Source organism: Manis javanica, chromosome 2 (assembly GCF_040802235.1).
Source record: "Manis javanica isolate MJ-LG chromosome 2, MJ_LKY, whole genome shotgun sequence".
Taxonomy (NCBI): Eukaryota; Metazoa; Chordata; class Mammalia; order Pholidota; family Manidae; genus Manis; species Manis javanica.
Genome location: NC_133157.1, coordinates 71,674,573 through 71,698,835, shown reverse-complemented (window position 1 = coordinate 71,698,835; position 24,263 = coordinate 71,674,573). Strand labels below are relative to the sequence as shown.

Genomic DNA, 24,263 nt, shown 5'->3' with positions numbered 1-24,263 from the left:
GTTTATCATATATGGCCTTTATTATGTTGAGGTACTTGCCCTCTATTCCCATTTTGCTGAGAGTTTTTATCATGAATGGATGTTGAATTTTGTCAAATGCTTTTTCAGCATCTATGGAGATGATCATGTGGTTTTTGTCTTTCTTTTTGTTGATGTGGTGGATGATGTTGATGGATTTTCGAATGTTGTACCATCCTTGCATCCCTGGGATGAACCCCACTTGGTCATGGTGTATGATCCTTTTGATATACTGTTGAATTCTGTTTGCTAATATTTTATTGAGTATTTTTGCATCTACATTCATCAGGGATATTGGTCTGTAATTTTCTTTTTTGGTGGGGTCTTTTCCTGGTTTTGGTATTAGGGTGATGTTGGCTTCATAGAATGAGTTTGGGAGTATTCCCTCTTCTTCTATTTTGTGGAACACTTTAAGGAGAATGGGTATTATGTCTTCTCTGTGTGTCTGATAAAATTCCGAGGTAAATCCGTCCGGCCCCGGGGTTTTGTTCTTGGGTAGTTTTTTGATTACTGTTTCAATTTCTTTGCTTGTAATTGGTTTGTTTAACTTTTGTGTTTCTTCCTTGGTCAGTCTCGGGAGGTTGTATTTTTCTAGGAAGTTGTCCATTTCTTCTAGGTTTTCCAGCTTGTTGGCATATAGGTTTTCATAGTAGTCTTTAATAATTCTTTGTATTTCTGTGGAGTCTGTCATGATTTTTCCATTCTCATTTCTGATTATGTTGATTTGTGTTGACTCTCTTTTTCTCTTAATAAGTTGGGCTAGAGGCTTATCTATTTTGTTTATTTTCTCAAAGAACCAGCTCTTGGTTTCGTTGATTTTTGCTATTGTTTTATTCTTCTCAATTTTGTTTATTTCTTCTCTGATCTTTTTTATGTCCCTCCTTCTGCTGACTTTAGGCCTCATTTGTTCTTCTTTTTCCAGTTTTAATAATTGTGATGTTAGACTATTCATTTGGGATTGTTCTTCCTTCTTCAAGTGTGCCTGGATTGCTATATACTTTCCTCTTAAGACTGCTTTCGCTGCATCCCACAGAAGTTGGGGCTTAGTGTTGTTGTTGTCATTTGTTTCTATATATTCTTTGATCTCTATTTTGATTTGTTCATTGATCCATTGATTATTTAGTAGCATGTTGTTAAGCCTCCATGTGTTTGTGAGCCTTTTTGTTTTCTTTGTAGAATTTATTTCTACTTTCATACCTTTGTGGTCTGAAAAATTGGTTGGTAGAATTTCAATATTGTGGAATTTACTGAGGCTCTTTTTGTGAGCTAGTATGTGGTCTATTCTGGAGAATGTTCCATGTGCACTTGAGAAGAATGTATATCCTGTTGCTTTTGGATGTAAAGTTCTATAGATGTCTATTAGGTCCATCTGATCTAGTGTGTTGTTCAGTGCCTGTGTGTCTTTACTTATTTTCTGCCCGGTGGATCTATCCTTTGGGGTGAGTGGTGTGTTGAAGTCTCCTACAATGAATGCATTGCAGTCTATTTCCCTCTTTAGTTCTGTTAGTATTTGCTTCACATATGCTGGTGCTCCTGTATTGGGTGCATATATATTTAGAATGGTTATATCCTCTTGTTGGACTGAGCCCTTTATCATTATGTAGTGGCCTTCTTTATCTCTTGTTACTTTCTTTGTTTTGAAGTCTATTTTGTCTGATATTAGTACTGCAACCCCTGCTTTCTTCTCACTGTTGTTTGCCTGAAATATGTTTTTCCATCCCTTGACTTTTAGTCTATGCTTATCTTTGGGTTTAAGGTGAGTTTCTTGTAAGCAGCATATAGATGGGTCTTGCTTTTTTATCCATTCTATTACTCTATGTCTTTTGATTGGTGCATTAAGTCCATTTACATTTAGGGTGACTATTGAAAGATATGTACTTATTGCCATTGCAGGCTTTAGATTCGTGGTTACCAAAGGTTCAAGGTTAGCTTCTTTAGTATCTTACTGCCTAACTTAGCTCGCTTATTGAGCTGTTATATACACCGTCTGGAGATTCTTTTCTTCTCTCCCTTCTTATTCCTCCTCCTCCATTCTTCATATGTTGTGTGTTTTGTTCTGTGCTCTTTTTAGGGGTGCTCCCATCTAGAGCAGTCCCTGTAGGATGCCCTGTAGAGGTGGTTTGTGGGAAGCAAATTCCCTCAGCTTTTGCTTGTCTGGGAATTGTTTGATCCCACCATCATATTTAAATGATAGTCGTGCTGGATACAGTATCCTTGGTTCAAGGCCCTTCTGTTTCATTGCATTAAGTATATCATGCCATTCTCTTCTGGCCTGTAGGGTTTCTGTTGAGAAGTCTGATGTTAGCCTGATTGGTTTTCCTTTATAGGTGACCTTTTTCTCTCTAGCTGCCTTTAAAACTCTTTCCTTGTCCTTGATCCTTGCCATTTTAATTATTATGTGTCTTGGTGTTGTCCTCCTTGGATCCTTTCTGTTGGGGGTTCTGTATAATTCCATGGTCTGTTCGATTATTTCCTCCCCCAGTTTGGGGAAGTTTTCAGCAATTATTTCTTCAAAGACACTTTCTATCCCTTTTCCTCTTTCTTCCTCTTCTGGTATCCCTATAATACGAATGTTTTTCCTTTTGTATTGGTCACATATTTCTCTTAGTGTTGTTTCATTCCTGGAGATCCTTTTATCTCTCTCTATGTCAGCTTCTATACGTTCCTGTTCTCTGGCTTCTATTCCTTCAATGGCCTCTTGCATCTTATCCATTCTGCTTATAAATCCTTCCATGGATTGTTTCACTTCTGTGATCTCTTTCCTGACATCTGTGATCTCCTTCCGGACTTCATCCCACTGCTCTTGCATTTTTCTGTGCATCTCATCCCACTGCTCTTGCATTTTTCTCTGCATCTCATCCCATTGCTCTTGCATTTTTTTCTGCATCTCTGTCAGCATGTTCATGATTTTTATTTTGAATTCTTTTTCAGGAGGACTAGTTAGGTCTGTCTCCTTCTCAGGTGTTGTCTCTGTGATCTTTGTCTGCCTGTAGTTTTGCCTTTTCATGGTGATAGAGATAGTTTGCAGAGCTGGTACAAGTGACCGCTGGAAGAGCTTCCCTTCTTGTTGGTTTGTAGCCTTTTCCTGGGAGAATAGCGACCTCTAGTTGCTTGTGCTGGGCAGCTGTGCGCAGACAGGGCTTCTGCTTCCTGCCCAGTTGCTTTGGGGTTTATCTCCGCTGTTGCTGTGGGCTTGGCCTGGCTGGGGCTGTTCCTCCAAAATGGTGGAGCCCCGTTGGAGGGGGAGCGGCCAGGAGGCTATTTATCTCCGTAAGGGGCCTCTGTGCTCCCTGCTTCCCAGGGGGTTAGAGTGCCCAGAGATCCCCAGATTCCCTGCCTCTGGTCTAAGTGACCTGTCCTGCCCCTTTAAGACTTCCAAAAAGCACTCTCCAAACCAAAACAACAACAGCAACAATGAGAGAGGGAACAGAAAGAATGGAAAAAAAAAAAAAAGGAAAAAACAAGCGATTTTTTTTTTTTTTTTTTTGTCCTCAGGTGCCGGTCCCAGGCACCCGCTCACTGGTCCTGCTGCCCTGTCTCCCTAGCACCAGGGTCCCTGTCCTTTCAAGGCTTCCAAAAAGCACCCACCCACCGGTCCCGCAGGGAAGGAACGCTCGATATTCTTTGTCCTCAGGCACTGGTCCCAGGCACCCGCTCACCAGTCCCGCCACCCTGCCTCCCTAGCACCGGGGTCCCTGTCCCTTCAAGGCTTCCAAAAAGCACTCGCCAAAAAGAGAGAAAAAAAGGGGAAAAACGCGCGATTTCTTCCGTCCTCAGGTGCCGGTCTCAGGCCCCCACCCACCGGTCCCACAGGGAAAAACGCGGGATATTCTTTGTCCTCAGGTGCCGGTCCCAGGCACCCGCTCACCAGTCCCGCCGCCCTGCCTCCCTAGCACCGGGGTCCCTGTCCCTTTTAGGCTTCCAAAAAGCACTCGCAGAAAAGAGAAAAAAAAAGGGGAAAAACGCGCAATTTCCTCTGTCCTCAAGTGCCAGTCTCAGGCACCCGCCCACCGGTCCCGCAGGGAAAAACGTGGGATATTCTTTGTCCTCAGGCGCCGGTCCCAGGCACCCGCTCACCAGTCCCGCCACCCTGCCTCCCTAGCACTGGGGTCCCCGTCCCTTCAAGGCTTCCAAAAAGCGCTCGCCAAAAAGAGAAAAAAAAAAAAAAAAAAAAAAAAGGGGAAAAACGCGCGACCTCCTCTGTCCTCAGGCACCGGTCTCAGGCACCCGCCCGCCGGTCCCGCAGGGAGAAACGCGGGGTGTTCTTTGTCCTCCAGCGCCGTTCCCAGGCACCTGCTCACTGGTCCCGCCACCCTACCTCCCCAGCAACGGGGGCCCGTCCCTCTAAGGCTTCCAAAAAGCGCTCGCCAAAAAAAAAAAAAAACCGCTCCGGTTTCTCTCCACCCGCCGGGAGCCGGGGGGAGGGGCGCTCGGGTCCCGCCGGGCCGGGGCTTGTATCTTACCCCCTTCGCAAGGCGCTGGTTCCTTGCAGGTATGGATGTGGTCTGGATGTTGTCCTGTGTCCTGTGGTCTCTATTTTAGGAAGATTTTTCTTTGTTATATTTTCATAGCTCTATGTGTTTTTGGGAGGAGATTTCCACTGCTCTACTCACACCGCCATCCTGGCTCCGCCCCCTTATTTTTATAAGTCTTTTCTACTTCTTGGGAGGCCAAGGCAGGGAACAGACAGGACAGGATAATCCCTGTGATCCAGGCATCCTGGGCCAAGAGGCTGCTTCAGCTGCCTTGAAGCTCCTGCCCTGACAGTTATCTAGCATTTTTGAGATGCCATCCATGGAAGTTAGATTTGAATCATAGCTAGACCTTCTTTTAAATATTTTATGAGTGGCTACATTAAAGCTTTAAACAAATTCTTAAGCCTATACTTATCTAATCATCAATATCAAGATCAAAACAATTAATTCTGATTCTTATTTATTGGCAGTGAGTCTGGTATCTTTGTTTTAAAGATGTGTTCTTTACTTTTTAAAATCTTCATTAATTTTTTTGGGGGTTATTCATTATATTGTTTGAAACAAAGACTTTTTTGGTGTTCAGTTTTATAATAGTAAGTGAAATAATTATTCAAATTCATCAGTTAATGTTTGTGTTTATGTTTAAAGGTTTGTTACAGGCAGTACAAGGGCTAAGAATGTGAAATTTAAATCCAGAATGCTAGGGTTCAAATCCTGGCACTCCCTCTTATTGGTTGTATGATCTTGAGCATGAAAGTGAACCTCTCTCGGCCTCATCTTTCTAAATTGGTTTGCACAAATGATTTAAATATATTACTACAAGCACCCAGGAGAGTGCCTAGCATATAGCAAACACTATTGATATTATGTATTTTTTCCTTTTGTTTGGCTCATCCTTCAATGTTTTGGTAAATGTCATTGAAAAGTGTCTGCTTCTTTATCCAGGAAAAGTTCTATGTTATTCTTTCACAGTCTTGGTTTATCCTTGACTACTCCTTTTATTCCATTGTTCTGTTTTCTTTCTTCATTGGCCAGGTCTCTATGATTTGTGGTTTGCATCCAGTTATTTTCTCAAATGATTTTTAAAAAAATATCTCTTCACTCTTTTTCTTCTATTCTCTAAGTACTTCTCAGGTTTGTCTCTTTGTTTTGTCAATCATGGATTTCCATTTTTGTGGCCCCAAGGGTGGCACTCAGAGCTAGGCAGTCAGGTAGGCAGTCAGGTTGACCACAGTCTTGTGGTTTGAGGCAGGGAGGCAGAATGGCAAGAGCAACACAGGGTCCCAACCTTTTGGTAGATGAACACTCAGGTGTAGGGATCTTGGCAGAAGACAACAGAGGGTCATGGTTGGGCTAGTAGCTGGGGAAGTTGATACTCACCTGTCAAAGGTATGCTCCTTCTTTAGTCAGCAGACAGGATCCAAGCAGCCTCTTCTCAGCCAGGTCTACAGAGATAGAGAAATAGGTGGAAACTAATGAATTCTAAAATTTCTCCTACTGAAAGATAGAGGTGAATCATTTAAAAAGATATGCTGCTCACAAGCCTGATGAAGAAATTGATAGATTGACACCACATATGTATGTGTAATTAAATTCTTCTAATTGCTGATGTCTGTTTGTAGCTCTCCCCACCTCCCCATCTCCTGAATTTGATCTGATTCAGACACTTGTTTTACAGCCTTTTTTCAGGGCTAATTTTTTATCTTATCTATCAACTGTAGTTAACTTCGATTAATTTCTGCTTGTGTCTATATTTCTTTCTATTTTTTTGTGTTTATAATTTCTTGAACTAAAGGTTTAGTTTTGTTTTCTAAGTGTATGAGTATATATATTCACATATATATACTCTTGGTTGCAATATAGATACTGGTTGCATCCTGTAAGTATTGGTATTGAGATCTTAGATTATTATTTCTAAATCATTTGTAATTTACATTTTGATTTCCTCTTTAATCCAGGAATTGCCTAGAAACTTATTTTTAAATTTCTAGGTGCTCTTATTTTTTATTTTTTGGTGGTGGTGGGAGGGTGGTGTTGTTGTTAACTTCAAAATTTTCCACTGTGGTAAGTAGTTTCTTCTTTTTGGAATTTATGGAGACTTTCTTTGTGACTCAATACACAATTTTTATGAATGTTCCATGTGTTTAAAAATGATATGCATTCCTTATTTATTGGGTACAGAGTTAAATATTTATCTATTAGATCAAACTTATTAACTATGTAATTAAAATATTTTTTTGAAAAAATATCTGTTTGCTCTTTTAAGATCTGAGACCTGTGTAACTTTTGTCTACTATAGCTTTTTCAATTTCATCTCAGAACTCTAAAAGATTTTGCTTTATATATTTCAAACCTATGTTGTTAGATACACAAAAAAGTAGATGACTATTGAATCTTCTGGGTGGATTTGTAACTTTAAAAAATTCGAAGTACTCCATACTATAATTTTCTTTGATTACTATTACTATTCCTTAAAAAATCTTTTTGTTAGCATTTATCTGGGGCACCTTTCTCCATTTCTTTATTTTCAACTTTGCTGTGTCAATTTGTTTTAAGTCTCTCTTTTAAAACATGTTTTTAAATTTTAATAAAACCTATTTCATGCCTCTACCTTTAAAATGCAGAATGAAAACATCTGTTATCAATTATTAATATACACAAACTTATTTTTTAGTCATTTTATTTTCTACATATTATGCTTTCTGTTGTTTCTTTTCTTTTTCTTCTAGGATGTGGTGTGTTGAGTCTTTTTTACTGCCTTACAATAAAGTTCATTCTTTTGTTCATATAGGTTCTGTGCTTTTATTGTCAAACATGTTCACCAGAACTTTATAGTATTTACACTGTAGTAAATGCAATTTTTTTCCATTTCATTTCTTCCTGATACAGTATTTTAAAAAGTCTATTCTTGCATTTATCAGGTACACACAATTTCCTTCTAGTCCTATATTAGAGTTTTTATTCAGAATGTCCTTTTGGCAGCTATTAGTAAAATTATAAACTCTTTTCCTTTAATCTATTATGTAAACTTTATTTGAACCCAAACTTGTTAGATGGAAATCTTCAGTTATAGTTTTTAAGAAGCATTTTTTTTTGGTACTATGAATGCAGGTAAGAAAGGGGTGATATTACTACAGTATTGATGTAATGTGACATATAGCATTTTAGTGGCAGAACTTATTTTAATGACTTTAGGAATTACCTTAATCTTGAATCTCTAGTAATATTAAGATCTGAAGGACTTTCTTATATTTCTGTTACACTTTATTTCATGTTATGGTGGGAAACTATTTCGTAGCTGAATTTTGGAAGTACTGATTGCAAGTACTGATGATCTTTTGTAATATCTGTTTTTCCCATAATGGGCTATTTTGATGCTCAAATGAAGAATACATGTGAAAGACCTATATGGCGTAAACAACCCTACAACAGTTAGGTACTATTATTAGAGTGGGTGCTCAATCAGTATGTGCTAATTCAACTTGATACCTAGCTTGGCCACCTTCACCACATATTTCCTTTTTCAATGATCCTTTTTGTTTTGAGAGGGATATGAGATCTCATGTTGAGAAATATAGTGGATATGTGGGAATGATTTATTTAGAAATGAATCACAAAATACAGCTTCCTTTTAAAGGCAGACATTAGGTCTCTTTTTGCTTCTGATTCTGACAACACCTCGGTGGAAAACATGCATCCCAGTGTTCATTTTGGTCAAACATGAAGCTGAGCAGATGCCCGAGCCCCAACCGCCTGGCAGGCCTTTGTTATCTTGGCAAGAGTCTCCATACTGGGAAATCTGAGGGACATGTTTCACTCCAGCTGAAGGAAGGAGTATGAGTTCATGATTTACTTTGAGACCCAAACTTTACTATAGGCACCATTCAGATTGGGAAGCTTTAATCTATTATGTAAACTTTATTTGCATCCATCAGGCACAAGGACCAGGAGCCAGGAGGTGAATTATAGACCAAAGCTGTTTCACCAACTGGTGAGACATCACAATTCAGTTCCAATGCAGGTAGAGCTATGTTCATTGACATGGGCAAGGGTGTTTGCCTACAAGAGCACTATCTTCCCACGAGGCAAGTGGAGACTTGGAGAAAAATTGCTTCTGGTCTCTTCTAGGTTGAGTTGCATGAACCCCTCTCAACCACAGAACTGGAGAGCCTCAGAAAGCCTTCTTGTGCTTCATGCTCATCAGATGCGTTTAGGTGTCAGTTCCTGGGACTTATGTTGCCCCTTATAGAAAAGTAATACATAGTAAGATTGGTCATAAAATAATTTAATAAAATTTGCCTTAAATACTACTTCCTCAGCAATGAAATTCTACTGTAAACTTAATATTGGCCAGAGTAACATTTAACTGAAGAAATCTAAACATCTAAATATTTCTGTGAGCTTCTGGATATTTAAATCCTCAAGACCACATGAGCGATTTCGAGGTTGATGTCACTGAAAATCAAAAGTCACAGTGGTGGGGACTGGGGGTGTGTTTCACATAGTTTTTGAGCAGCAAACCACTTATAATTGTACATTTATCATCCCTGTTTTAAAAACCCGTTGGGTCATCCTGCCACTGGGGGTTCTTCATTGGTGCCTTGGGCACCTGTGCCCAGGCCGCATGCTCCCATTGGCTCTTTTCTGGCTTTTCCCCACCTCCCCTCATGACCTTCCTTCCTTTTGGACAGACTTGGAGTTCTCCTCTAAAACTTACAAATCTAAAACTATTAAGTTTCAATAGAACTGAGGGTTATAAGGGAAAACAGGTCAACCCTTTGCTCCAACTTGCAGTGACCAGTTCTGAGAGGGCGTAGTCATAGAAACACTGAGCTAAAAATTAGCATCTCAGTAGACATTTGGAAACCTTTGTAACCAGTGTGCAGTGGACCTGTCTCCTCTGTCTTCCATCTTTGCTCACCATGTACTCAATCATGTTAGGAGCCAGGCAGGTAGGGAAAATGAGTAAAGAATAAAACTAGAGAAAACATAGGTCTTATCGAAGAAGGACAGTTTTTCCATATGGGAATTTGTGAACAATGTTGATAGAATTTCTATTTAAAAAGAAAAATCTGGAGATTCCAATTTTATAGGAAATTTCCCAGTTAAATGTAAGCCAAACAAAACATGTCTGGGGGTAATATTTGGAATGTACTTGCCAGTTGCTCCATATTTTAGATTTCTATCTCTCTTCACTTGCTTCTTCCACTTCTAGAAATACTCTTTCTTTTGATAAACATCTTGTCATCCTTCAGGGCTCAGCTCAAAGGGCAGTATTTCTCAGGTTTCCCCATTTTCTCCTCCAGCTATTCCTAGGTAGATTTAATCACCCCCTCTTTACAGTAACCAGAATCCTCACTCTAAAAACCTCTTTTGAAATGTATCACTGCATTCTGTTAGCTGGTCTGCCTGCTCTGTCTTTTTATCCTCAGGACCTGATATAATGCTTAGCACATAGTAAGCACTCAATGTTTGTTGAATGGATGAGGGAAATAGACATGACTCCTGGGTGTGAAGTCTGAGCTCAGCTCTCCTCTCTGCTTTACCTCTCACACTTAATCATGTCTTGCTTTTGTAAACTGTTATCCCTGACCTTTGAGGACAGGCAGGAAAGTAGCTAATACAATCTATGTGAAAAACTACTGTGAAAAAATTTTCTGGCTGTTTTGAGCAAATGTCTGGGCTCTTTCTTTGAAGAGTCTATTTTTAAAGAGTATTTTACTGCACAGCCCATCGAGCGCAATTGGACAGGCATTTGTTCTTGCCAGGGCGAAGGGGAATGTGTGAGTGAGGTAAAAGCTGGGAGTCTGATGGAACTGTCTAAACAGCATGTGGGACTCCTCTGCAATGTGAAGTAGAAAGAGCCATCTTACTGCTGTGTTGAACCTGTCTGGATAAGATATTTAAATTCCGCCAGGAAGTACATGAATATTTCCTATAGAGTGGTGCCATTTCACCGTCTGATGGTTGAGTCTCCACAAGTTCATATAAAATTACTCTTAGGAATTTAATTCCTACTTTCAGGGAGGAGTGGTGTTTTGGAAATGAGAACTTAGAGAGGGAAAACTTAGATCCCTCCCCACATTAACAACATAATTAGTTTCAATTTAAAAATCAATACAAATGAAGATGTTTGCAAAGGAATTATTTTGGGGGGGGATCATTTTATTTTATTTTATTTTTTGACTTCCCCTCTGACCATTTATTTTATTATAGTTTATTTTTCTATTTTGTAAATTTTTCTTATTAAGGTATCATTGATATACACTCTTAGGAAGGTTTCACATGAAAACCATTGTGTTTACTACATTCACCCATATTATCAAGTCTCCCTCACACTCCATTGCAGTCACTGTCCATCAGTGTAGTAAGATGCCACAGAGTCACTACTTGTCTTCCCTGTGACTGGGGGGATTATTTTAATACCTGATATTTTTATGACTTTTTCTTCCAAGACTAGGAATACTTTTAGGACCTAATGGCTTTAAGCACAAGAGAAAAGGAAAAAAAAAAACCCAAGAGTTTCCACACATGTCATTTTTCTATACTGCCTAGTGTTTACGCAGGGAATTTCATTGTGGAAAGACCAAGAATTTCCTGACTAGTGATGGGCACGTGCAGAAGTTTCTGCAGACTGAGCGCCATGAGAGTTACTATTTATTTTGGGAAAGCCCTTATGACTTTGCCTTCCTCACTCTCCTACCCTCAGCTCTCAGCTCCATCCCACCTAAAAATATTTTATCTTTTCAAGGAAGACAATTCCAAAGGCATTTTACCTGAGCATGTTAGAAAACAGCAGAGCTTTAGGTCTGTAAAACAGGTAAGGATGCAAAGTACAGAGGAGGCAGCTGTTAGCAAATTGTGGATGATGCCAAGTGATAGTTCAGTAGGGATCCCAGCTCTGGGAAGACTTCCCCGCCATGTGGCAATTGTATTCTGTTGCCACTTGGAGGTGTAAAGGGATTGTTAGTTCCATCTTCCATCCTCCTGGTTAAATATTTTTAGCTGGTTGTGAGAAAGTGTTGTAAATTCTCTTAGTTCTTGTTTGAATACTTAAGTAGGACACTGGGTCCCTGGGAAGAGTGTGTGGCAAGATAACAGGATGTTTGGGATTGGTTGGCCATATGAATGTCAGAATTCCCACTTAATTCACTTACTTCTCAAAAGCCTCTTTTAGGTTTCTTCGAGCCTGGCACTTTCCACTGCCCTATTGTTTCCTGATGCTACTTTGCCCACCCCCCTCCTTTGCATTAGGAATATGTTGTGTGATTTGTGGTTGTCAGTTCATAAATACAGATGTTCAAGGAACAACTTTATTCTCTTAAAATCACTTTAGAGGCTTATCATCTCATTGAGTGGGTGGGAAATTATAAAATATCACTGGAATTCATACCACATGAGGATTTTAATGGATTGCATTGTATTCCTTCCCCTCCCAAAAAGATATATTGGAGTCTTAACCAGAATGTGACCTTATTTAGAGATAGGGGCTTTACAGTGGTGCTCCAAGTTAAACTGAAGTCATTAGGGTGGGTCTTGATCCGTATGACTGGTGTCCTTATGAAAAGGGAAACCTGGACACAGACATGCACACGGGGACAACATCATATAAAGATGAAGGCAATTATCTGGGCGATAACTTCTGCAAGCCAAGGAATCATAAAGATTAACAGAAAACCACCAGAAGCCAGGCGAGAGGCATGGGACACATTTTTCCTTACGGCCCTCAGCAGGAACCAGCCCTGCCAACACCCTGATCTTGGCTTCTAGGCCCCAGAAATGTGAGGTAATAGATTTCTGCTATTAAGCCACCCCATGTGTGACACTACTACAGCAGTCCTAGCAAATCAGTACACTAATAAACCAATAATACTAACAATCCAATATACTGACGATTGGCATGCTGTTTGGCCACAGTAGGTGCTTAATAAATAAGAGCTGAATGAATTAAAAACTCACGCCCTGGTGCCTAGGGACTGGGATTGAATGCTTGTGTTCTAATCGGCATAATCACTACGTATTCCTTCATGACCCAAACCCTGAGAAAAAAGAAAATTCTCGTCTTTGGTGACCTGCGTGAGATAGTAATCTTTGTTGGGGCGGGGACCTCAGGAGCTCGGGACTTGGCTTTCTATCTTGTAAAAATCCTTCAAGTAAGGAATTACCAAGAACCTAACATGTGAGTTTGGACTCTGAGGAGGGAAAAATAAGAAAGACCACAGATGAACATCTCAAAAAATATCCCTCCACAGTAGACAGAAATTGTTCTATTCTTTATACATAATGTTTGGCATCAGGTATTTTAGCCCTGTGGGTCAATATGCACAAATCAGCTTGTATTAAGCATGTCTTAGTGTGATGCTTTGACATCTGAGGCGTTGCTAACTTGGCAGGTTCTCCAGGCTGCCCCTCCCAGGGCTAGCCAGTTCTTAGGGAGAGAAGATGACTTGCCTGTGAGCTCTCCTTGCACTGTGAACCAATCCAGAGTCCATGCCCCAACCACTCCCTTTCTTGGGCTCTCACATTCTGCATCACTGCCATCACCAGAGGGGCAAATACAAGACAAACTGAGACAGTCTTTATCCCAGCGCCTGCTGAAATTATCCGAACCAGCTAACCCTGAGCCTGCTTAGCCCACCTCCCCAGTTCCCTCCCACAGAAACCACCACAATGGCTCTTTCCCAGGTTTCTCCCTCACTTCTTCCGCCTCCTGACCGACCCTGGTGCTTCTCCCTATGGCCCTGTGTGGCATAGCAATGCTCGCCCCCACTTCTTGGGAATTGTGAGTGACAAAGTCTTCTCAGTGGTAGTCATCTGATCTGTTGGCCTCACCAAACCTGAATCATAATGAAACTTACATTTTGAAACACAAATGTGTGTAAAAGTTATGTTTTAAACACACATACGAGTGACGTCATTGACGTTGGGTCCTTGAGCCGTCCGCACTTCACCCACCTGAGCTGCTGCTGCTTCTGATGAGGATCTCCCACCGAACAATACTTGTCTTATGAGCATTACACTGTGAGAAATGTTTGCGATAACAGTATTTTTAGTGTGCGAAAAAGAAGATTGGGAATGAGGAATGAAAAATGTGTTTTATTTAAGGCAGTGATAATGACAAACAGCTTTGGACATTCACTTGTTCAACTTAGTCCCAAAGAGCAAAACTAGTTATAACCATGGATACAAGATAAGAGATTTCGTGTCACTCTTAAGAATTCACACTGTTTAAAAAAAAAACCCAGAATGGGCTATGATGGGTGATAATAGGTTCAAGAGTAGAGTTAAATACTGAACTGTTACCACATGTAGGAACATCCTATAATTTTTTTTTTGTGGCCAGTGTAACACTTGTAATAAAGTTTATCTTCTATAGTTATTTGTATTATGTCCTTTTCCTTTTGTATATAAACCTTATTTGGACTTAGAACATAGATTTCAGAAGAATAGAGTCTGTACCTGTCATATTTCACTATTGTATTCCCAGTGAACAGTGCCTGGCATATAATAATGGAAATAAATATTGGTTGAATTTGCATAAATGTTTGTTGCAGTATCTCATGGGAAATGAAGTTAGAGACCTCCCTGGATTCCTTTAAGATCTGTGTCAGAAACTGTCAAGTGTTTCCCAAGCCTGGTTGCCTTTCTCTGTGGTCACACATGGACTACATTTTCCCATAACCCTTACTGTTCTGTGGGGCTATGGGATTACCTCTGATTGGTGGCATGTGGGCAGGCCTCACCCATCCACACTGACAGTGTAATCCTGCATGCTCTCTCCTGCTTCCTTCATCTGACCACATGCAACGTATCCAGTGACAACGATGTCATCTCAGATGCCATTTGACCCACTGTTTTGACTGCTGTGACAGGAACACAAGATGACAGCCACAGTGGTTTCCATCTCTTAAAAAGTAGTACTTTTTCTACAATGTCTTACTTGAGCAGTGACATAGCTCAAGAAGTAACAAGTTCTCCAGATTATCTTCTTTTTGACTGAGACTTGTCATTAGGTCAAGTCAGACTGGATGATTTGGAAGGGACATGATAACTCCAAGCATAATTTCATGTCCAATTTGTTTTGCTAATTAGGTTCCCTCATCTCTGCTTTTTGTTTCTGCCCAGATGAGTATTCTGTGAAAATCTAGGAAGTTATGTCTAAGTTCTAATAGGCGCTCAGGCTGCTTCTTTTACTGCTTTGGTTAAATCTTTGAGAAAGGAAGGGAAAGAGTATTCTTGCAATGCGCTGTGCCAGTCGGCTGCCATTTCCCCTCTCCCTGCCTCTGCTAAAAAGCATGTCTGTATCTGGTGCCTCTGCTGTAGAGTGATTTCCTCAAAAACAAAACAAGTGAAATGACAGCAAAGAGATAGTTGGGAGCTCAAATGACAACAGAAGAATGGACCCCAGTACATGTAGTTGATATGTGAATGCTTACACTATGCATGCTCTGCTCCATGCGCTTGGGAGACTTAGAGGTCTGTGAGACACAGCTATCAATAACTTTATAGTCTTTAAATATAATAGTTATTCAACCAGTTAAACTTAGTAAGTCTAAGTTCAGAAAACAGTGAGAGAAAACTTTTATAGTATGCTGGCTTGGTAGTCTGAGACCCCCTCCCTCCAAGCCCCTTCCTGCTCCTGCCAAAGATGGCATTAAGGGTTTGCTTCACTTCCACACCTTCTCTAATTGGGTTGGGGACTGCTGTCCCTTGGAATATGGGGCCAAACCCCAGCTACTCCTTTGATTCTGAAATCCTTCATGCACTGGTCTGATTATGGGAACAGGTTGCCAGTTCTTACTCTTAAATAAAGAGGAGGATCTGTGAATGGAACAAAGCTTTCTGCAAAAAAGTGCTTAGTTCATAATTTTTGGCAATGTTATCAAAAGTTAATAACTATCATATGGTCCAACCTGAATTTAAAAATGGTAAGTTTCATCTTGTATTTCAATGCTGCCTAGATCTAGGTTTCTCAGAAAACTGTAGATGTAAGAAGTTCTGTGATCAACTGCTGGTGACAGTTGACATGAGCCTGGGATAGGTTGTGATAATGTATTTGCTGTCTTTGGCTGGTCATTTGAAGACCTGATAGAAACCAAGGGACATAAGCAGTGCTCCAACAGAAACATCAATGCAGTTCGCCATTTCTGGGTGCTCTGCACAGGGCCACGTGGAATCAGGATGTGCTGAGAAGGGATGGTGCTTGAAACATACTGCAAGGGTTTCCACTGGTTCTACAGACTGTAGTTGGGAAAACTTTGCAGGCGGCTTTCTAAGGCTCCAACTTTTAAAATCGGTTCCATCTGGCTTTAAACGACTATTCTTGGAGTGTTTCAGCTCTAGGGACCCCCAACCTGCGACAACTTCCAAGCACCAGAAAAACCACTGGCCTTTCTTAGAACTGCCTTTTTCAACATCACTGTGAGTCTGTGATTATCCTCGGTTACCTTACAACAGCTTCCAATAACCAGAGCATTCATATGTCGGTGAGTACTGATTCTGGTGATGGAGCAGGTTGGTGATGCTTTGTTAAAAAGAAGAAAATCAGACCTCAAGACTGACTCATTAATTATCACCTGAAAGTTTTCATTAGCAGTAGGGTTTGTTACATCTGTTTCAAACCCGCTGCAACTTATTTCAGCAAAGTGTTTGCAGAGGAGTTTTCTTACATCTCTGCTAGTTGGACTTTCTTTCATGAAAATTCTAGTAAAGGGGAGCGATTTATCTTTGAGAGATGCTGCTCTCATTTTAAGTGCAGCTTGGTGAGCCACTTAGCTAGAATGATGTCTGGGTCTTTTCTCAATGAGCATTTCTAACTCAGGCCAGGCCCATGAAGACACAAGAACTTCCAGAAAAATTACCCATTATTTCACTGGAAAAAGGGCAACTTTGTCTTTAAGAGCCCAGGAGATAATATTTTCAAAGCTATATCTGTCTATCCTCTCCATCCCTTCCTTCTCCCAGCAGAGGGAAAGAAGACAATCAGGTGAGACTTTTTTCTTTTTCTTCTTTTAATTTTGTTCAGCATTAAAGGAGGGGAACATCATAAACATTGATTGTCATTTACAGAAAACATTCAGAAATCATGTGTGCATTATCAGGGAGTGCTAACAGTATTCAACTAATAATTTACAGGACATAAAATAAGGACAAAAAACTATTACATTCTAAAGTAATATAAAACTCTTTTTAATTGTTAGGGAGTGCTGTTTTATTCTAGTATAATTAAAAAAAACTCAATGCTTACTTCCTAAATGACTCAGGCTGTAGTTTTACTCATGTACACAGAAATTAGGGCTTATATATTAAACAAGGAGAGAGAGATCAGAAAATTGTAGATTTTAAAACTATGTATGTCACTGGGTTTATTTGTAGTTTGCCTTTTGCCTCTATAGGCCAATAATAATACATGGCAATAACATGATTCAGCTCCAGAAAAATCAAGAGAGACTCTAGGAGGCGTTATCCTTTTAAAAAAGTATAATTACTATGTTTTTAGACTGAATGCTTTTATTTTACATAGGTTTGGCAATGCAACTTTTGTGCGTTGCCAGCGATGGTGTGCATGCTAGTAAGAGATACCAACTGCACCCCCACCTGCCATCCCTTCAGGTGCAGTGTGGTGGGGAGGAATAGCCACGTCCCAGACAGCCTGTGGTTTTAAACACTGAACAACTTACAGCCATTATTCACTTTACACACGTGGGCTGGAGCTAAGATAAAAACATTAAATCTCTGAATGTTGGAAGTATATGAAAATCATTTCTCTCAGTCCTAAAAGCAAGGAAGCATTGTCAGGGATTTAAAAAATATTGGAAAGTCTCATTTAAATCTAAATATCTTTTTTATTATAAATCGATCATCATAAAATACTAGCCTTTTAAAGTCATATTTGGGATGCAGGAAAAGCATCAGGTTCGTTGGACTTGCTCCTGACTGTGCTGTACAGATCTTGACACCTTTGATCTTCCTCCCTCTTTGTCTCTTCCCCACCCTCCCCCAGGTTCTTTACATTTATTTGGTGAAGGTCAGTTATGGCTTCGGCGAATGAGTGGTCTGACCTCAGGTTATTAATTAAGAAATAAATGTATACAAAAATATTTTGTTCATCAGAAAGCAGAGTTTGTTTTCCTTAAGCTATTCCACGCAGAAAGGATTTGGACAAAGCCATTTACTACCAGGAAAGATGACTTACTCAGGCAATATATATATATATATTTTTAACTCTCCTTTTTCATATTGTCTAGTTCAGATAGAGTTTGCAGCTCTCAGGCCAATCTTCAATCCGAATTCTTTGGAGTAGGTTTAATGGACAGCCCTGTCCCTTTCTCAGCTGTATTACAAAAAGAAGCGGACACTTAACACCAATGACCCGTCAAGATGTTTAAACTGTTACAACCAGTTTCTGAGAAATACATAATACACAGACAGGAAGCAAGTACATATTTGCTCTTTGTTGGTTTTTCCCCCTCTAAAAAAATTGTTACAAAGTCTTATGCTTAAACAGAGACATAGAAAAATCAGTGTATTCACTGTCTCCAGTTATTTACAGCAAAAATTACAGAGACAGCATACATAGTATCAGACCTTCCACAAGCATATATTAAAAGTAATTACATTTGAAAAAATATTTTTATTTTTCTTCTACATTTCTACAATACATACTCAGTTTTCTGTGGGTGTAGTTTTCATTCTAGTGTTAATCAGATGAAGCAGACAGCATTGTGCTGGGATGAGGGATCTGTAGCTTTCCAGACATACCTAATGTGTGTCGCACACGGTGGTGACAGAGGCATGCAGGTGCTCTACATCAGCCCCCACCAAAAGACTATGGTTTAGCAGAAGGATCACGCTGTCCAGCGGGGGTGCAGATACCTGCTCTTCCCTCAACTGGGTTTATTCAATTCCGGTCAACACAAGTGTCTTTTATAATTGGATTTTTTCATTTTTGTGCTTTATTTTTGGCCATAAAGACAATCACTGAGCTGCTTTCTCTGATCCACTGGAGGTCGTGCTTCCAGTCATGCAGGAGGCAGAAATGACTATGGCCAATTCACTTCAGAGGAATTTCAGCAGCTTTAGAACAAAGTGCACAGACAACCCCCGTCTGCTGCGTAGGAATCCGTGGTCCCGCACTTCAGAAAAATGGAGGGCTACCTTATCATGACTGTAGGATGAATTCTTCAGATACAACTAAGGGAAGTTAAAAACCTGTCACAGATAATGAAGCCACGCATTTGAAGAAACACATTGAGACTCAAAAGCCTAAAAATTGGGCATTTGACTTTCAGAAAAAAAGTGGCAAGAGATCTGGCCACCTGGCTCTATGAAGCTAGGAGTTGGGCAAGACAAACACAGGTGTCTTTTATAATTGAAAATTTTCATTTTTGGACTGCTGCATTTTCAACTGAATGCCTAGTCTATCCTTTCCTGGTGATAGTCAAATATGTAAATCAAATTGAGTGTGAGAAGGGCAAGATCTCTGTCATTCCAAGTTGTGTCTGGCCAGACTTGCTCCAGCCAAACAGGCCCCTGGATTCCATTTTTCTTTAAACCAGGGTTTGCAGACCGTGGGCCCTCCTCTGCTCAGAGGCATATTTGTTTGGTCTGCATTAAGCTCTGATTCAACGGACAGAACTGACAACTCGAGTTTTTATAAGCTTCAGATGGCTTATCAACACTTCAGCTTTAGTTGATGATCGTTGTCTCTCACCTGATGATCAGGGCATTTGTTTCCCTGCCAGCTTGCCACTGGACTGCTTTCATTCATTTGCATCAACTCCCTGGCCCTTTTAGGCTTTTGAATTTTTAACCCTTGCTTTAAATGGACATGTGCCTCTGGTCCTGAGACACCTTCTGCCTTCCCCAAAATGGTTGTCAACTCTTGTCCAAAGACCCACATGCCTTTCCATGTCAGGTTGCTGCTTGTCCTAGCAGTTGGAAACACAAAATCAAATACGTCTTCGTCTAAAGCAGAGAGTGGGCTGTTTCCTCTTCTTTATACAGGGATCTTTATGCAAAGTGCCACTACAGAGGCACACTTTAAAGTTACTGCTATTCTATTAAAGGATGGTTCTGTCAGGGCACAGACATCCTCGCCTTAATATACTGCCAATCCTAGGTAACTTCATGAAAAACAAACAAAATGTTATTTCTTCTAATTTCCAGTACTAGTAGAATTTTTCCCTGCTTCTATGAAAATGGAAACAAAGAACGTGGAACAAAACTGACATCATTTGCATCTTATGTTATTGAAAAAAGCTGGTTAAGTTTTATCTGGTACACATGGGGTTGTAAAGGGTGCATGTGAGTTCATGATCCACGTGTGTGATTTTCTACAGACAGTTGAGCCTGATGGCTGTGAAGCTATGGGTCAACAAGGAGCTATGATAGGAAACAAACTGATGCCTCCCTGGCACCTCTTGTCAATATCCAGGGTTCCTAACAGTTAGGGTATGTCACATTCTGTCAGAGAAGTCTGATCACCCAAGAGATCACTACATGCTTTGCTTTTTACCTATGCAGTGGTTGTCTAGTCCAGAGCCCTGAAGACAGTATTCAAACAAGGGAAATCCAGAAAGGGTATGTTATAGAGTGTATCTCCATCCTCACCTTTCAGTCTAGGGATTAAAAAAGCCACAGAAAAGGGGTCCAAAGACGAACTGAGTCATGGACAGTAGAAATATTAAGCTAAACATGGGGTGTTAAGCCCATTTGGAACCCCTTTATTCTCCTATATTCCCTGACCAAATCTGCCTTCCCTTTCACAGACCGCAGATGCATTGGACTTTGAACTCAAATAGCTTCACCTCCCTTGTCAGGCTCCCCTAATGTCACTTCGATTTCTGGGTTTCCCTTGCTCAGGACTTGTATAAGAAGCTTGGGTTTGCTGGGTGATCTGTTCTCCTATAAATGGGGCAGCTGGATTATTTAGCTATAGCAGATTTTAGAAAATGAGACTAAGTTTTCCTTACTCATGTGTAACTTCTCAGCAAGTCCAAGCAGTTGACAGTATGGAGTTACTGACTATTGGTCTGAAAGCCTTGTCAGAGACGTCCTCTCAATGGCATATTTAATTTATGCCATGTACACTTTGTTGTCATTTTCCTGTTTCTCACCCCCTTGATGTATCTTTTTTTTTTTTTTTTGATGAAACATCCCTGAGTGAATACAGTGCAACATCCGCATCAAACAGTGATTGTCATTTACGAAGCATGAAGTGGGAAGTACAGACCCTGGGTTCTTTCTTCCAGGGCACACACTTTATCAAGAATGTGTCGTGACAGGACATGAACCTGTCTCCTGTGTAGTCACAGGAGATATTCAAAGGGAAGTTTTCAAAGGTGCTTTGTTACCAGTGAAAATATGACTTGGTTCAAAAGGACAGATTTGGTAACTCTGGTGAAACATGGAAATCTCTCCTCTCAGCTGAAGTGGGCTGAGTGTGTACTGGTTTCTCCTATTTTGTTCTGGTTCAGTTGCTAGCTGTTGCCCGTCCCCTAGCTTCAAAAGGTTCACGCCATCCCAGTGAACCGCATGCACTAGTGGAAACTGCATAAATTCAAATCCACTACCTCCTGAGACAAATGCGGGGAACAATCTTTTTTCTACATCACCCATGGGATGAGGGAGGAAAAATTCTCAGCCACTTCATCAATGGAGCCAATTTAAATACTCTAAGGTAAACTGGAGGAAAACAAATGACTCCCTTTGCAACTGAGCAGGAATTATAGGCCGGCAATGGAAAACACTAGGCCAACAGAACAATGAAAACAAAGTTTGACATAAGTTCAAAGCTCAAAGGGAAACACCAAGTACACACATTAAGCATCGCCTATCACAAGCCAATCATAAAACATACATTGCATTTGGAAACGGCTTGGTTTAATTGAGTGCCTTCCATTACCCTGTTTTCCTAGCAATCAGTAAAGCAATCTTTCCATTAGAAGGAAATATGACTCTTGGAATTAATTCTTTATACAAAGAGCTAGCAGGAGTGACATTTACACCAAAAAGAATTGAGTCCCTGTAGCAGCATAATAAGCCATCTACAGCTGTCTTCTTAGACACTGAAGGTAATTTGGTTCAATGTAGTTAAATTAATTGAATATAACAGTAGTTGAGAAAGAGATTCATTATTTTAAAGCCTTTTTGTTTTTCCCCATTGGTTTGGAATTCATCAATCATGAGGTGGGAAAAGACTCTGTGTTCTAAAGAAAAGACTAACGTTACTGTTTGATCATCAACGAGGAGTTCCATGGCATCAAGGAGATGGCTCTCAAGACCACGTAACTTCAGGAGAGGATAAGAGATTAAAAAGAAATCAAAGTTTCCACTGGCAGAAACTTTACAAAGCAGGTGTGTGTGTGTGTGTGTGTGTGACAAGGAGAAAAGGGCAGGTCTTCAGAGCTAGTGGCTGGGCTGCACTTAAGGGAGATCGTAATTTTCATTGCTTTAAATGCAAAGCTTTCCTGCAGTTTCCTGTTGCAAAATCTTATTTTGGATCAGATAACACCAAAGGTCTCCAGAACACAGGCAGAATAAGCCCACTGGAATGTATGTTTTTCTGGTTATCAGTTTAATTGGTGAGCAGGTGGAGAAGTGAGAACTTGTCCTGGGAAGTTTAAATTCTCTAATCCTGATCTCACCTCTGCATTCTGTACCTTTGCTTAAAGTTGCTTAAAAAAAAAAAAAATAATCCCAAGCTACATGGATGATGCAATTACAAATGGTGTAGGAAATAGTTTTGGCTTTGGGGCATATTCATTCTATAGAATAACTCAAAGTTTTTGCTATATTTTTATATCACATAGCAGTTTGGAGCTGAAAAAATTAGAGGCCCCAGACTAGAAGGGCATAAAGTCCTGCCTCTTCCTTTCTTGCTGCTTTTTCTACCAAACTTATTAAAGAGAATGAATATAAAGAACTAGTTCTTTACTTTGTATATTCTCTTTCTATCTCTCTGCAAAAAAAAAAAATGGTTAGAGAGAAAATGTTTACATGAAATGGCTTTGGGATCCTGGGTTCTTATTTAATCTTTAACTCAAATTTTATTAGAAAAATTTGCTGGTGGTCATAATCTACTATAATCTACCATAATCTCTATTGAAGACATAATCAGGACCGGGATCGAGTTTCTTTCACAAGCTGAAGCCCCCCAAAGTTTTTGTGTCCTGGTGAAAAATAGGAAATATCTATTTTTTGTGTGTGTATGTGGTCCAAAAAGTCCACACAATATTATCTGTGGCCAAATTCTTAAAACAGGAAAATGGCTCCAAATATTTAATCTTTTCCCCCAATATGTACCATCTTGACAAGGCTTTAATGTTATTGGTAGAAGTTGTTTTTTCCTCTTTTTTTTTTACAGAGGCTGTGCATTATATTTATTCCTTTATTGACCTACTTCTGAATTGGTGCCATCCTGCCATTGACTACAGATGAAAACTCTGGCTGGAAAAACAAAATCCTGATTGTCTAACATAAAGGTAATGCATAACACAGAAGGTAAATAATATAAGAGAGCCTGACTGAACCTCCTTTGCTAGTATGGTATTTTAAGCCACAGTGCATGTATGTTTATAAGTAATAGTAATATATAATATTCTCAGATATTATATACTTATTACATACATGCACAGTGCTTTCCAAGACAGCTACAAATTTACACATGCATCAACTATCTAGAAACATAGAAATAGATAAGCCTATTCAGTTGAATTTCTTAAATTATATTTGAACAATCAACAGGAAAAGTAATCATGTAAAGTACCGCTCTGTTCTTGTATTATCTACAATGAAATTCTATAAACAGTTGTCTCCAAAACATACCCAAATAAAATTAAAAAAAAAAAAGATAACACCCAGTGTCCTATTATTTGTATATTTATGGTCATCTCAAAAAACAAACAAATAAAAGAGCCCCACTCAGGTGCATATTTACATTCTTCAAACTGTAGCGGTGAAAAATAATTCTATTAAGTGCAGGACATTCCTAATGTTGCAGTAGTGACATTTTTCTTAAGTCTTCATGAACACATTGCTTTTGTCTTAAGGGTGACGCATTCCATGACTATGAGAGAGTTCTGTCGTCGTGTTCACTTGCAGACAGTGGTACAGTCAGGATTAAAGAGCTCCTTGTATAATGGAGGAAAGAGTGTATTCACTATGTCTGGATGTGATTGCTTAAATACCTGCAGCTTCTCGCCATGCAAGTTACAAACTGCCGTGATGGTTGGTATCTTGGCTATTAACTGTAGAGTGGAGAGACAGGGAGGAGACAAAAGGGGCAGCTCATTAGTGCTCTGTCTTCCGAATCAGGGTCCTTCCTGGCCCCAGATGAAGGGAAATGGTGTTGGAAAAAGATGTTCAGAAAGAAAAGGCTCACTTTCAGCTTCTCCTTTAGAACAAAACAAAACAAAACAATACGTACCCTCTACCCCCATCCTCTAAAGGGAAAATAAAGAGAAAGAAAGAAAGCAGGACCAAGCTTCCAGATTCATTGCTGTTTAAAAAAAATTTTTTTTTTTTACTGAAGTGTAGTTGGCCTATAATAGTTTCAGGGGTATAACACAGTAATTCGACACGTCTATACGTTATGACTCGTTTCCCGTGATAAGTGTAGTTGTCGTCTGTCACCAAACGAAGTTATTACAATGCTACTATCAATGTTCCCTACACTGCACTTTACATTTCTGTGGCTTATTTATTTTATAACTGGACGTTTATACCTTCTGATGATCTATTTTTGTCTGTCCCTTTACCCCTCCTGCC

The 24,263-nt window shown here is 39.9% G+C and overlaps 1 protein-coding gene across 1 annotated transcript in view; it reads right to left on the bottom strand.

Annotated features, from left to right (window-relative positions):
• Positions 1-16,432: 16,432 nt before the first annotated feature.
• RORB (RAR related orphan receptor B) overlaps positions 16,433-24,263 on the bottom strand; it is a 179,789-nt gene continuing 171,958 nt past the window's right edge. The window contains exon 10 of the mRNA XM_017670131.3: positions 16,433-23,743. Within this exon, the coding sequence (XP_017525620.1) occupies positions 23,588-23,743 (156 nt within the window). The 3' untranslated portion in view covers positions 16,433-23,587. The remainder of the gene's footprint in view (positions 23,744-24,263) is intronic.